Source organism: Micromys minutus (genome assembly GCF_963924665.1).
Source record: "Micromys minutus genome assembly, chromosome: 25".
NCBI classification, from domain to species: domain Eukaryota; kingdom Metazoa; phylum Chordata; class Mammalia; order Rodentia; family Muridae; genus Micromys; species Micromys minutus.
The window spans coordinates 10,104,011-10,119,244 of record NC_137960.1 but is presented as its reverse complement, the minus strand read 5'-3'; the positions used below and the strand labels follow the sequence as shown (position 1 = coordinate 10,119,244).

The window sequence follows — 15,234 nt, the reverse complement described above, 5'->3', positions numbered from 1 at the left end:
AAGGGAGAGTTGGGACATCAGCGTGGCCTCAGGTGGTAGTGCAGGCTACTCAGTGCTCCTCACCACCTTCTTTATAGGGCACAAACTGTTGAGCTTCTCTCCCATCTCTCCACAACATCCTCACAGCCGCTCCTGTGTCCTGCATGTTAGTGGTCAGGCTTCTTGGGACATTGAGCTTCTACCTACTGAGCCATCTTGTTAACCTATTGTTGGTTTTAAATGAGACTTGCTATCAGAGGTCTATGACTTTTGTTAGCATTGTTAAATGTGACTGTGTTGCTTAAGAATTTCAATTTCCATTTTAGCATCTTTAAAGAGAGTGGTTGTATTTTGTTGTCTTTTTTCCCCCTTCCTTTACTAAATAAAGGTTTTTGCTGTGTGTGGTGACACACACCGTTAATCTCAATTCTTAGGAGGCAGAGCCTGATGGATCTCTGTGAATTCCTAGCCATGTAGGGCTGCAAGTGAGGCCCTGTCTCAATAAGTAAACAAACCAAACAGAAACCAAACTAGAAACAGAAGGTTTTGCTTGACTCTGTTACAACTTTAATTTTTTGAACCTTCAGTCAGGTGTGCTGAGGCTTTCCTCTAGCAGTGCTCTGGAGAGGGAGGCAGGGTTGTGAGTTCTAGGCCAGCCCTGCTTACTTCATTAGTGAGACTGCGTCAAAACCTCAGGACACTGGCTCATTTTAAATATCACAGTTTTACCAGGATTTCCTTGTTGGCTTTCATAAGCAGCATCAATCTTTTGACTTATACCTTAAGTAGTTTACTTTTTATTTTCTTACACTTCTACTTTGGGAGAATTCTTTTTTTTGTGCTATTTGGCTTCAGACACCGGGGACAAGGGGCTGAGGAGTATATTTTACATACCAAAGCAGAACTGACCTACAGGTTCTCCCAGCATTCCTCAGTATCAGTCTGGCATGCCCTGCCCCCAGTCCTGAATTTTCCAGCCCAGAGGCTCTTTGCTATATATATAAGGCAGATGTTTTTGTTTCTTTCTCTTTTCTTATCGCTCCCTCCCTTTTCCTTTTATTATTTTTTTTAAAATTTATTTTATGTATGTGAGTATACTGTAGCTGTCTTCAGACACACCAGAAGAGAGCACGGGATCTCATAGATGGTTGTGAGCCACCATGTGGTTTCTGGAAATTGGACTTAGGACCTCTAGAAGAGCAGTTAGTGCCCTTAATTGCTGAGTCATCACTCCAGCTCCTCTCTCTTTTCCTTCTGTGTGCACACTTTGTTGCTTTCTTTTCCCCTCTCTGTCTCCCTTCCCCATGGTGACTTCCCTGTCCTCCTTCCTTGGGGTCAGTGAACTTACCTGAGAGCAGCTTTCCGATAACCCTGCATCCATGTATATTTCATATATATTTTAATCTGGCTTGAATTGGCACATCTCACAGGCAGAGAAACAATTTACCACTGTCTTCAAAGGTTTATTCTTTCTTTGCTTTAATAACTTTAAAAGCTGTCACTATTGTAGAGGCAGTTGGGACCTGGAGGAATGGAGTTGGGTTAATGTTCCATGCAACAGCCAACTTTATTCAGAGCATCAGACAGCTTATGCTCTGAGAGCATAGACTGTACAATCATGTTTCTTCATAGAGGTGTGTAGACAAATAGCCACTTGTGATGAATGATCTGAAGTGAACTCTGCTACCGACGCCCCCAGGAGGGGCACAGAAGCACATTCTAAGAACAATTCAGTGTTTTGAAGAAAGAGGTCGTGAGACTCTTGATTCCTTAGAGTTTTCTCCCAATCACTCAGAAACCCCCTAAAAACTCCAGTCCAGACTGTATTTTAACACACAAGTATCGAACCATTGGCGCCCACACGTCTCTTGTGGGCCGCACTGACTGTGTGTACCTGGTCTTTACAGTGGGTTCCCAATGGTAGGACAAAGCAAGGAATTTTGACTCTTAGACTATAGGCTCAGAAAGAATTCTTTCAATATGGTTTCCCAACAGTGTACTGAAGAGCCCAGATTCCAGGCATTGTTCTGCCATCCCATCAAATTGCTTGGCCTGCGTGAGCTCCACAAATGTTGAGATAAGACAGCTGCCTTAGAATATCCTCGAGCCTGTTCACTATTTTGCTGTCTGCCACATCCTGGGCCTGAGAACTAACCTTTCTCAGTTTATGAATTCCCTTTTACTATCCTCCCCGAAAATCAGCTAGTAGACTCATGGTTCAGAAGGAGACCTCTTTCAAGGTCCTCTTGCCAGCTCCCGAGACTGACTAAGACCCTAACCAGTTAGAAGCACTCCCCATGCCCCCAACCATAGCACACAGTGAATTATACTGCTTTTAGTTTACTCTGAATTCCATAGTCCTTTCCTCCTCAGTGTGCCTCGTAACTCCAACATGTACCGCGACTGATGGATGAGGGAGAACTTGTCTGGTTGCCAGTATGCTCTGCAGATTCCAGGATTTCTGTGCGGTTAGACTGGAACTCTGCTCACTACCGAGTCTAGACTGAGTTCATGGATCATCCGTGTGTGTCTCGTCTCTCCCCTCTCCACTCTCTCTCCTCCCTCCCTTCTTGTCCTAATCCAGAGGCCTTTCTTTTGCTTCACACTTGTTCATAGAAAAATCTTAGCGCCCAGTAGAATAAAAGATTCTTGAGGCAAATAAAGTGACTGTAATTTAGGTTACCTTCAATACTATGTTCCAATATAGTGGCATTTATTTATTTATTTATTTATTTATTTATCTATCTATCTATCTATCTATCTATCTATTTATTTATTTCAGTAACAAGAAAGTCATAAATTGGGACTTTAAAATGCACCGATTGTGTAAGGGTCCAAGAACGATAGAAGAGAATCCCTTAGATTATGTTTGTAGAAGTAGAGAGGGTTTTATTCTGCAGAAATCCTGCATGCAGGGGTTGATCATTCATCAAGATGGTGACCACAGACAAAGGTGAGCAAGCCTTTTCATAGGAAACTAGGGGAATTTTAGGTAGGGTTAGGTAATCTAAAACTTTATTTGTGGGTGCTGGGGATGTTACATGGGTCAGTTTCTTACTGGCTTGCATCCAAGTGGTCAGTGAACTGCATTCCTGTGTCATGAACATTTAACCAAAGGATGAAAGATGCTCAAACCAAATAAGGCTGTCTAGCACAGATGGCCCATCCTGAGATAAGATATTTCCCCAACCTCGTGGGTTTCTCCAGGCTGTTCTTTGGATGGGGTATTTTATGGCCTTGTTATCTCTAGCAAGGAGCTGACTTGGCTCTAGACTTATCCATCCTAAGTCAGGGCAGGGCATTAACTAAAGGCCTATTGACAGCGGCTCCCTCCGAGGAGCCCTGTATGTTTCCTGGCGAATGGGAAAATCTTTATTCCCAAGGTTTCTGGTCCTCTCAATCTGAACTTCACATAGATACAGCAAAACAAAGAAGTCTCTGCTAGGTCTCACACTTTATCTGATGGCACCCCTTCACCTTTGTGCCAGGAGAGGCTAAGAGTTTGTTTGTACATTCCAAAAGGATTTATTTACACAATCATCACAAGCATACGGATGTTAGGTCAAATGCAGAGGTGGGTAATGAAGCTATTAAAAGCTAAAGATAGCCCAAGATTGTTTGGCTTTGGATCTGACGCATCTCAGCTTTTCATGATCGCTGAAATAGTAAGTCAACCAGCCCTTATAGAATCTATCAAAAACATGTTTTTTTTCCCCCATAGAGGCATATAAAGGATGGTTAAAACATTTAATTGAACAACGAGCAAGCAATAATGAGTAATCTGTGTTAACATTTCCTTCTAGGCTCTGCTCCACAGTTACCTGGCAACAGCCAGGTATGCCTGACTCACTATAAAAGGGGCTGTTTGCCCCCCTTCTCACTCTCTTAATCTCTGCCCCTTCTCCCTCTCTCCCTCTCCTCCCACTCCCTAGTACTCCTGGCTGGCCTCTCCTCTATCTTCTCTCTCCCTCCCCCTACTCTGTGCCACTACTCCCTTCCCAACTCCCCTCCCCATGCCCTAAATAAACAATTCTATACTATATCTATTGTGTGGATGGTCCCTCAGGGGGAAGGGATGCCTCAGCACGGGCCCAAAGGCACCCCTCTTCCCCCACACCATATCAGTTCTCTATTAAACACATCCCTGTCACTCCATTTTTATAAAACACAACACTCTGAAGTAAATCCGCACCTGTCTCAAAGCACATTCAAAGAACAGTTCTGTGTTTTGAAGAAACCGAGGTCACAAGACTCATCTCCAGTGCCCTTACAAGCACCCAGTATTCCCCTTAGATGAGAATTCTCTTTCCATGACTCCATTCTTGGACTGTGATCCGACAAGAATTTAAGATTTTTGCCTACTTCTGTTTATAGCTTTGCCAGAATCTCAAGTATTTTGATGCACAATTTTAACTTTTTTCATCCTTAATACTTTTAAAAAAACATATGTTCATTCAAAAGATGTAAGCTTTTACAGGCTAAGTGCTTTGAGGATCGGCTCTGGACACCGTGTGTACTAGCTTAACCACTGGACTACATTTCTAGGCAGTGCTGCAATTTTATCATTTATACTTGTATGGAGATTGAGTTATTCTTCATTTTTAAAAGCTGTGTGCATGTATGTTTGATATATTGGCATGTCTACTTTTTTCAAATTATTATATGGAATGTTTAAAATTTTTTCTATGATAAAAAACTGATAACTTATTTCTGTGTCGGTGAAATGAGCCAATTCAAGCCAGATAAGATTATATTAAATAGAGGATTATTGGGAAGCTGTTCTCTGGCGAGTTCACTGGCCCCAAGGACCAAGATCAGGGAAGTGGCCATGGCAATTGGGGGAGGGGTTGGGGGAAAAGAAAGAAAGTGGGTGTGTGCCTAGAGAAAGAAGAGGAGCCGAGAAGAGGGGAGTGGGGGAAGGAAGAGGTGAGACCTAGGAGACTAAAATATCTGGATCATTTAGGGAGGAAAGGGCAGCTCAGCTCCTTGGCTGAAAAGGTCAGGATTGGGGGCAGGACATGCAAGAAAGGGACTTAGGAGGCTGGGAAAACCTGGAGCCTAGGTCTGCTTTGGTATCTAACTAAAGGACCCTAGGAGCTTTCTGCCAACTCTTCACCCACTGCCTCAGGTCAAGGCTAGGCCAAGTTCCATTCTCCACGGGAGGAGCAGAAACATTCTTGAAAAACTGCAGAAGGTACTGACTGATAGTCATCTGACCCTCTAGTCCCAGATAGAGTTCAAATGCCTGTCACATGCTTGCTAGCCAATAGATTCAAAGGCCTATACACTTAGCCAATAAGTTTAAATTATAACCTTGCTATGTAACCTGTACCCCTAAGAAGTATAAACTGCTTGTAACAACCTTTCGGTGTTGCTTCTCCTCTAGATGTAGGCTACCCCAGTGCACTGGACTAATAAACTTCTTGCTTTGCATCAATCTCCGATCTCTGGTTTCATTCATGGGAGCCTCAAATAGATAAGATTCAATTTGGGTCTTGCATAAGGTATGCATCTTATCCCTTTTCCTGATCCAAAACCAAACTAAAATAAGTTTTTAACCTTAATGAATGCAATGTAAAAAACGGAAGTGTACAACATTTTGAAACCAAATTGAAGAGCGGACAAACCTCCTCTGTCTTCCATGACCAGAAGGTTAGACGGATGATTTCTGTACTGGTTGGTTTTGCTTAAACTCGACACAAGCTGAAGTTATCACAGAGAAAGGAGCCTCAGTTGAGAAAATGCCTCCAAGAGATCCAGCTGTAAGGCATTTTCTCAATTAGTGGTCAAGGTGGAAGGCCCAGCCCATTGTGGGTGGTGCCATCCCTGGGCTGGTAGACCTGGGTTCTATAAGAAAGCAGGCTGAGCAAGCCAGGGGAGGCAAGCCAGTAAGTGACATCCCTCCATGGCCTCTGCATCAGCTCCTGCTTCCTGATCTGCTTGAGTTCCAGTCCTGACTTCCTTTGGTGATGAACAGCAATGTGGAAGTGTAAGCTGAATAAACCCTTTCCTCCCCAACTTGCTTCTTGGTCATGATGTTTGTGGAGGAATAGAAACCCTGACTAAGACAAATTGGTACCAGCATAATGCGGTATTCCTGTGACAACCTGACCATATTTTGGGGAGGACTGTGGAAGGACTTTGGAACTTTGAGCTAGAAGAGCCATTGGCATATTAAGAGCTCTGTGGGATGTTCTGTAGGAGCTTGGAAGATAATGCTGAGAACACTGCAGAAGATGGAGGCCTGGCTTGTGAAATTTCAGAGGGAAGATTAAAGACTCTTATCAGGGCTGTTGCTGTTTTGATTGTTTCTGTTTTGGTTTTGGGTAGGTGGGGCTGAAGAGTCAGCTGCGATTAACAAGATACCAAAACTACTAAAGCAAACCTTTGCATTACTGGGACTATTGATGTTGGTCAGCTGGAGCTAAGAAATTGGTGGTGATTAAGAAGAGACCAGCATCACTGAGGTAAAATCTTCTGGGAAGTTTTTTCTGAGAGCACAAAGAAGTTGTGTTCCAGAGATAGCCAAGGTTGTACCTCGTGCTGTGGCTGGACTTGGTAATGTGTAAAAGTCACCCAGGTGGTACTGGTTTTGAAGGAATGAAGGGGTCATGGAGAGCAGCTGAGGTTTGGCACTGTGAGAGTCCATGGAAGGCCATTGGTGAAGGTGCATCCTCAGTGGTAATTAGTGCTCCAGGACTGACAGTATTTTGGAGATGCCAGTGCCATGAGATGACCACCAAGAACAGCAGTGGCAGTGGAGAACAGTCAGCTGGAGCCTAGAAGACAAGGTGTGTGCTACAAAGGGCAGAGCTGGAGAAGTGACCCAAGCCCTTGGAGGAGCCCTGAATTTGTAAGTGAATTCCCAGACGCTGGGTGGTTAGAGATTGATTTTACTTTTAATTGTGACTGTGCCCTGATATTTTTCCCTCTTGAAGGAAGAAGTGGAAACCACAGTTAAGAGACTTTGAATTGTAAAAAGACTTTGATTTTTAAAAGGGACTAGATATTTTAAAGGTATTGCAATTTTAATATATAAGAATTTGTAAAGAGTGCGGGACACTTAAGGTTATTTAGGTCTTGGGTGAACAAGAAAGTAAGAGTTGAGGCTTAATAGTGATGTGTTTGGGTGTCAAGTTGACAAGGGGTTAATTGTACTGGCTAGTTGTGTGTCAACTTGGCACAAACTGGAGTTATCACAGAGAAAGGAGCCTCAGTTGGGAAAATGCCTCCATGAAATCCAGCTGTAAGGGATTTTCCCAACTAGTGATCAAAGGGGGAGGGCCCAGCCCATTGTGGGTGGTGCCATCCCTGGGCTGGTGGACCTGGGTTCTATAAGAAAGCAGGCTGAGCAAGCCAGGGGAAGCAAGCCAGTAAATAACATCCCTCCATGGCCTCTGCATCAGCTCCTGCTTCCTGACCTGCTTGAGTTCCAGTCCTCACTTCCTTTGCCAACAATGTGGAAGTGTAAGCTGAATAAACCCTTTCCTCCCCATGACTTGCTTCTTGGTCATGATGTTTTGTGCAGTAATAGAAACCCTGACTAAGACAATTTCCAAGAGCTTTGGATGAGGCTGATAGAATGGAAATCCCTCTACCCTGTGGGTCAGTCTACTTTTTAGGTTCTCTTTTGGCCTGGATGACTAGTCCTAAGATATTTTACTGCAGTTTTGTAGTCCAGATGAGAATTAGAAAGGATAAAGCTCCTTGCTCTCGGTGTGTAACAGAGTCATTTTACTTTAAAGGGGGTGGGGTATTGAGCTTGTATTCAGGGCCTTACACAGACAACAGAAGTACTAAGCACTTTATACTATAGCAAGCCAGCCTTCTTTTCTGTCGCACACCTAACGTCTCGCCAGCAAGAACAATGCGAGGCAACAGGATTCTTCTGTGAACAACCTTTATTGTACAGTATTCTTGAGCAGGGTACCCCGAGGAAGAAAAGTGCACTGCTTATATATGCCCAGGAGACTTGTGTCGCTACCTGATTGGTGCGCCCTCCAGTATCTCATTAGCATGCCCTGAGAGCGGGCTGTGACATGTGTGGTACCTGTGCACTATGTCCCTCGGGCTGGACAACAGCTCTGTTTGCTGAATCATTGGCAGGAAGCCGGCGCCATCTTTGGGTGTGGCACAAATGGCTACCAACACTTTTCCCTTTTCCCCCTTTGTTTATAAATCCCTAAGGTTATAAAGGTCTACTCAGGTTAGCAGAAAATGACTTAAAAGATATGTTGTCTAGCCTAAGGCCTCTGCTAACTTTGTTGGATGAGCTCCCTCGTGTGTGTGTGTGTGTGTGTGTGTGTGTGTGTGTGTGTGTGTGTGTGTGTATGTATATACATACATAAAAGCCTTCCTCTTAACCATACTGGAGCTGTCATTGTTATGTTCTATAACCCAGTATAGTGCAGTATAGATGTGGCATCTGAAGAGATACTTTGGTGGGACTATAACAAGGTGCCCCTCTGAGGAATCACACCATGTGGCAGGTCTAGTATAAAAGGAAGTTTATTGGGGGAGGGGGAAGTAAGGACCTGAAAAAGGGGATAGAGACAAAGAAAAGGGGGAGTAGAAGGGGAATGAATATGAGGTACAGATTTCCATTAAACACAAGGTTTTGGTTTCTTCACTGTTAGCGTGTTTGTCCCTTTTCAGGGAGGTAGAGCAGACATAAGAGAACCACATGACTGCATTACACATACTGTAAAGATGGGTATAAAAGGAAGCCTGCTCCCCAGAAACAATTGAAAAGGAGAAATCATCTTGGAACCTGTGACTAGAGAAGACAAGCTTGCTTTGTAGCCATGTGACCCATTCATCGGGATGCCACATAATAGCTAAGGAATACTGAGTTTTTATACATCGTGAGTTCTGAAATACATGTTGATCAAAGGGCATAAAATTTTAGATTAAAACAATTCTGGGGATCCATGGAAGTTATGGTGACTACAATTTAAAAAATCTTTTGTATAACAGAAGTTTACTAGGTGAGCACCTCTTAAATATTGTCACCATAAACACACAAAAGATGACCAAATCAGGGGCTGGAGAGATGGCTCAGTGGTTAAGAGCATTGACTGCTCTTCCAGAGGTCCTGAGTTCAAATCCCAGTAACCACATGGTGGCTCACAACCATCTGTAATGAGATCTGATGCCCTCTTCTGGCGTGTCTAATAATAAATCTTTAAAAAAGATGACCAAATCAGATGATGAGTCTATGAAACTGATCATGATAATCATTGCACTGTGTGTGCATATCAAATCACCATGGTGCATATCTCAAAATACATAGATAAGTTAAAGTTATTCATATCTAAATAAAGCTGGAAGAAAAGAATTTTTAAACGAACACACAAAGGTGTGATAAAAACAAGACCTCACGTGTGTAGCAATCTAATTATACAACACTTCCCACTGGTCATTGACCTTTGTCACACAACCAACTTTTTAAAAGAAAACTCGGTACAAAGATTCTTTGCTTCATTCAGGGTTCAGGCAAAATAGGCATGGACAAAGACAGCCACAGCCAGGAGAAGGATGGCGTTAATGTTCACTACGTTTCTCCACAAGGGCTTCTCGGATGTGTCTGAGAATTTTTGCCTCAGAGCTTCTTCCTCTTCTTTGGTCAGCTTGGGCCCTGTATTCTGCAAGCCACAGAATAAGATGCATGCTCTCCGGAGACACCCACGGGGCCGCTCAGAATCCTCTGGAAACAGGAAAAGGTGTAAATGAATTACCACCAAAGACAGGAACTAGAAATCACCGTTGGTGCCGTATAAATGTCTATGAGCAATGGTACAACCACTTGCAGGTGTCAGGGGGAATCCGTGGGAAAAATAGGTTTAAATTTGATTATATGAAAATGAAAATTCCTCATGTTAAGAATTCAATAAACAAAACGAAGCAAAACCCAGGTGGGGGATGTTGACTTATCACAATAAAGTTTTAAAAATAGACAAAAAGGCCCAGCAACCACCTCATGTAAGCATGCAAGAAGAAGGAAATAGTTAAAACAACAGTAACAGGTGGTTCCTAAAAACACTCAGAAAAAGATTTGAACCAAATTATTTTGAAATAGCAGTGCACACCCATCATTAGCAAACACTGAAAACCTAATACTCCTGTTAGGAAGTTGGCATGCAAACAGAACCACTAAATGTTGTTGCAAGGACATTTAATTCTCAAGTAGGGGCCTATGGAGAATGCCATGCCCTTCAGTCAGTCTTTTAAAACTATGAGCCAGCGGCACAGTGAGCGGATCACGTACAAAAGAGTTTTGTCCAAAGCTCTTCATGGTGGCATTGGAAAGATTGAGACATGTTTCTAAACAGTGCTCTATGAGAAATAATAATACAGGAATCAGAAACAAAAGTGTTCAGGGGTGGTGGTAGAAGGTATACGACCTTTGTGTCTAACGAGTCTGAAAAATAATGAAATACCTGATGTGGACATCCTATTTAATAGAGTGACCTCAAATACTGCAAATGGAAGGGTACTCTAAGGGGAAAAGGTACTGAAGAAGGTAGAAAGATAAGAACGAAAATAAACTGTAAAGTTAGTTTATTGATAACAAAATTGACTAGTTTGGCCTGGAGGAGAAGAGGCATTAGGGAGAATAATGAGGAATAAGGTGGAGAGGAGATTGTGGCAGATGCTCAGGCACGACTAATCGAGACTGATCTGTTGAGCAGGGTACATAGAGATGGGGCAGTAGTTATTCTGGCAGCTGGCACTCAGTTTCCTGAATAGAGGATGAATGGACTGCAGATGAGTAAGTGTTGAGTGTGTATAAATTAAATGGTTAGTTTTATACACTTATACATTTAAATTCCAGAAGGTGAATTTAGTGGGATTAAAAACAAACATAAGCCATGAAAAGCCACATAGCCAAACCACACACTGTTCTTACATTAAAACAAATGTGAGCCAGATATTACCTTCTTCAAGAGCATCACCAACTTCTTCTTGCGTTTCCTGTTCTGCATCTAAGTCAATCCGTTCCTCCGTGTTGTTCCAAAGACTCCAGCACAGGCGGTAAAGCTAAACAGAGACCATGTATACGTTCATCAGGGATGGGGAGACATTTACAATGATCCAATGATACCTGTGCCAGGGCAATACAGGTTGAAAGGAAAGATCTCCTACAAACCGTCTCACCAAAACACACCAATAATAATTTTGAAATATTTCTGTTTTTAACAATGTATTTGCTCACAACTCCACATAGTATTTTCAGACTCCTGCTTCTGGGTTTTTGAGATCAGAAAGGGGGTAGATTCAGCTGCCCTACAGAGACTGCTGTATTCCCTGTTCTATGGCCTGTGTGAGCGGATACATTGTGATTTCTTCCCTTCCATCTAATAGTTACTTTTATTCCTTGAAACATTTGTTTTAAGTTGTGTTTCAGGGTACATAGTCCTTAGATGGTGTCCACCCTTCTGCTTGCCTTTCCTACCCCACCCACAAACTTGTACATACTGTTATTATAACTGTTGGAGATCATTTTGATTCTTGTGTGTGATATGATTTATGTCTTCATGCTTGTTGACCAAGCCCAGTGCCTGGGAGGCAGAGGCAGGCAGAGATCTGTGAGTTCAAACACCAGCCTGTCCTGCATAACAAAGTCCAGACCTCCAGGACTGCATAGTGAGAACCCTGTCTCAAAAATTATTTAAAAAATTGAAAGTAAATAACAAAAACTCCACCCCCCTGACCCCGCAGATTTAAGTTCCATGAATACTAGTCTTGGGTCATTCAAAGGACACTGTGTCAAATATCCATAGGCTTTAAATTTATAATCATAATATTATCAGCTATGCAAATTGCATGCATGGCTGACTTCCCTCAGTTGGGAAGATTTATCTTTCTTTGTTTCTATTGACATAAAAATTTATGTGCTTCTGTTATAACATAATAAACTATTAAAATAACATCTCTTATACTAAGTAATTTTTGTTGACTATAGCCAGACTTTTAACTACTTTGTGGGTTCTTCTTCCCCCCCCCCCCATATTCCACTCTTTCAATGCCCTATCACTAGGTAGAAGAGAAAGGGATTAAGGAGAAAGGGAGGGACATTATTGTTAAACTATTTTCCTGCTGATTAGGGGTGTGGAGTTCCCTGGTGCAAATTTGATCTTCACCGTCAGGGTATCTAATTTCTTCTTGTTGTTTCTTCTTTGTGCTTGTGTATTTAACAAACACCAACCAACCACTAATCCACAACAGCCTCTTAGGGCCCCAGCATTTATCTATACACGCTCCGAAGAGTTCCTAGAATTTCAAATGTCACACAATTGTAGAAAGTCTCTTATGATTTGCAGGTGGCAAAATCACTAGGCCACAAGCAAATCACAGTCACCTGCTGTGGATGATCTGAAGCAGCCGCTTCTCCCACACCGGAGTGACAACGTGCCTGTGGTTTTAAATAATACCAGCGTTCTCCCTACAGTTGTAATGAACACTCCCTTCCTCAGAGTCCCTGCATTCTGACCCTAACTTGCAGTAGCTTTTTTTCCGAGTGTCCGTTTACCATACTTCTGCCTGGCATGGTTCATTACTGATTTGCTATATGAGGTCACAACAGGTTATCTGTGGAATAGCTCTTGGTACCACTCTGTCTACTTCCGAAGTTAGAAACGCACAGTGAATTTCAACACAATGATGACCTCACTGGTCCTTGAGACAGGCAGTTTCTTAAGAATTAGCAGTTAAGTTACGATTATTCTTGTCGTCCCCTAGTTTCATATTTTCCTTGGGAAACATGCTTTCTTGTGTTCTTTTGCTCACTTCCCACTATCAAATATAAGTAGTAATGAATTCTGGTAACTTGACATTAATAACGTTGTTTTTTGTTTGTTTGTGTGTGTGTGTATATATATATTCAAATATTCAAATAGGAACTACATTAAAGAATGTGAATGATAGACACAAAATACAAAGAAGTATTACCTGCTAGCAATAAACCGCAACAATGTTACTAAATTATTTGTATACATATTTTTAAAAGATTAGTATTTTCTGATCTCCCACAATGTGCTCTCTTCTACAGATAATTGTGTTGAAAATTACACGTTCATTTATTTGCTTATTTATTTATTTGTTTGTTGAGACAGGGTTTCACTATTTAACTCTGACTATTCTGGAGCTTATTATATAGACCAGGATGGCCTTGAACTCTTAGAGATCAGACTGCCTCTGTCTCCTGAGTGTCACCATGCCCAGCTCAGATTCATGGTTTAAGATTTTTTTCTATGCTTACACAAATGAATTTGTGTCCCTCCTTTTATATATCCAAAAATGATAGTAGAGCCTATTATAATATTTTGCTTGTCTTTTTCCTGATTCAGACATGTTATGGACATTTAAATATATATTGGTGCTTCCCCATTATTTACTTATTCTCTTAGTGATAAAAAATCTGGATTGTTTTACAGAGAAAAAGAAATTTTCCTAATTTGCATATATTTTAAATGAGCTACTAAAAGTAAATATATAAATATATATTTTTAAATTCTTACACCTATGGGTAAATATAAACATATATATTTATCCATAGTTATAAGAATTTAAAAATTGGTAACTACAAATTGCCCTCTTAGAAATCATAAGATTCACATATTCAACAATTTGTAGATTGTGGATTTTTTTTCACTTTCTTGCCAACACTGAGCATTATTTAGATTCTTTTGGTCAATTTAAATATCGTATGACAAAAATGAGCACCATACATCCCATGTTCTCACTCATACATTCCATGTTCTCATCCCTGCTACTGTCTGTATTTCACTTCTGTTCATGCTGTGGATTATTTTTTGGCTTGTCCCTAAACTGGCTCAGCCCAGGTGCCTCTTCTGCTCTCTGGTGTTTCCTGGTCTCTTAGGCAACACCAGATGCCGTCATTCTGGTGCCCTGAAATGGTGGCGGTGGCATAGAGTTATTCCCCAGCCGTTTTGGGAGATTGTGAGTTCCCGGTTCATTTCCTAATCTCCCACATCTTCGCTCTCTGATGCTCTGGCAAATGCTGGGCACAAAGCAGTTGTTTAGTGGATCCTAGCTCTAGTCTCAGTTACAATGTTTCCATTGCCCAAGCGTGCATAGCAGCTAAGCTCAGGAAGAGATACTTTTAAATGAGCATGACGTCACCAGCTATTACTCACGTGAACATCAGGAATTGGCTTCGTTAGGAAGGAGACTCCCAGGATCACCAATATGGACAGAAAGAAAAGAATGATGGCAAAGTACATATAGTGCACGCCACAGATAATCCTGGGGCAGTTACTGGGAGCCAAGCAGCTGCCTGTGCCGTAGATAAACTCAGTGATCAACCGAACAAGGCCCACCACAAGTCCGACCATTAGCCCCCAGAACGCTCCCTGAAAGAAAAAAAAGGGTGGGCGGAGGTTACCGTCCTGCTTGCTGGCTCCCTTAAGGGAAAGTCAAGAACAGAAGTTTTCAGAGTAAAGGAAAGTTGAAAATATGTCTTTATTAATGGGCTGTTGCTGTTTTTGTTTCTCAGATACCAGAGAACTTTAAAGCCTATTTACTTTGATTTATGTCTAGGTGCATGTGCTTGCTTATTTGTATGTGCACTGCATTCATGAAGTACCTGCAGAGGCCAGAAGAGGGAGCTAGATCCCCAGAACCTAGTTACAGGGGGTTGAAAGCTGCTGAGTGGGTACGCTGGAAACCAACCTAAAGGAGCAGCAAGTGCTTGTAACTTGCCCGCCATCTCTCCAGGTCTCCACTGTGCATTTCTTTCTACTTTATTCTATTCATTATTGACCAATGCTATTTATATACAACTAACTTATATTATGATGTTCACTTTACGATTGAAATTACTTCATCATCCTAGATAGCAAATTTTGAACCCCAGAACTCTATGGTCCACTCTGACTAAAGCTAAGGTTTCCTTCACTTTCATTTTTCAATCTCTAAATTCTAACACACGCTACCTATTTTGCTGAGTTGGCAGATCTATGACATATGATTTTCGGGGCTGATAATACGTATGTTTGGAGAGTCGGTGCTTTTCTTCTCTCTCAGAGATAGATGGTATTGGAAACACGTGTTCTCAGTTCCGCTCTTGGGAACTAGCACATTAAGGGGAGCAGGAACTGTTGGAGACTACATCTGAATCCCAACACCCCACTTACTAAAACATGGCAGGCAGAACAGACATCACCTTCTTTATACCTGTTCCTTACCAGACGAGTGTATCAGTAGACTTAATTATAGAGTTGGTGGATTAAG

The 15,234-nt window shown here is 41.9% G+C and overlaps 1 protein-coding gene across 1 annotated transcript in view; it reads right to left on the bottom strand.

Annotated features, from left to right (window-relative positions):
- Window positions 1–9,470: 9,470 nt before the first annotated feature.
- LOC308437329 (solute carrier family 5 member 4B) overlaps window positions 9,471–15,234 on the bottom strand; it is a gene marked incomplete at both ends in the record, with an annotated part of 41,280 nt that continues 35,516 nt past the window's right edge. The window contains 3 exons of the mRNA XM_080938440.1: window positions 9,471–9,685; window positions 10,917–11,019; window positions 14,139–14,354. Of these exons, the coding sequence (XP_080794566.1) occupies window positions 9,471–9,685; window positions 10,917–11,019; window positions 14,139–14,354 (534 nt within the window). The remainder of the gene's footprint in view (window positions 9,686–10,916; window positions 11,020–14,138; window positions 14,355–15,234) is intronic.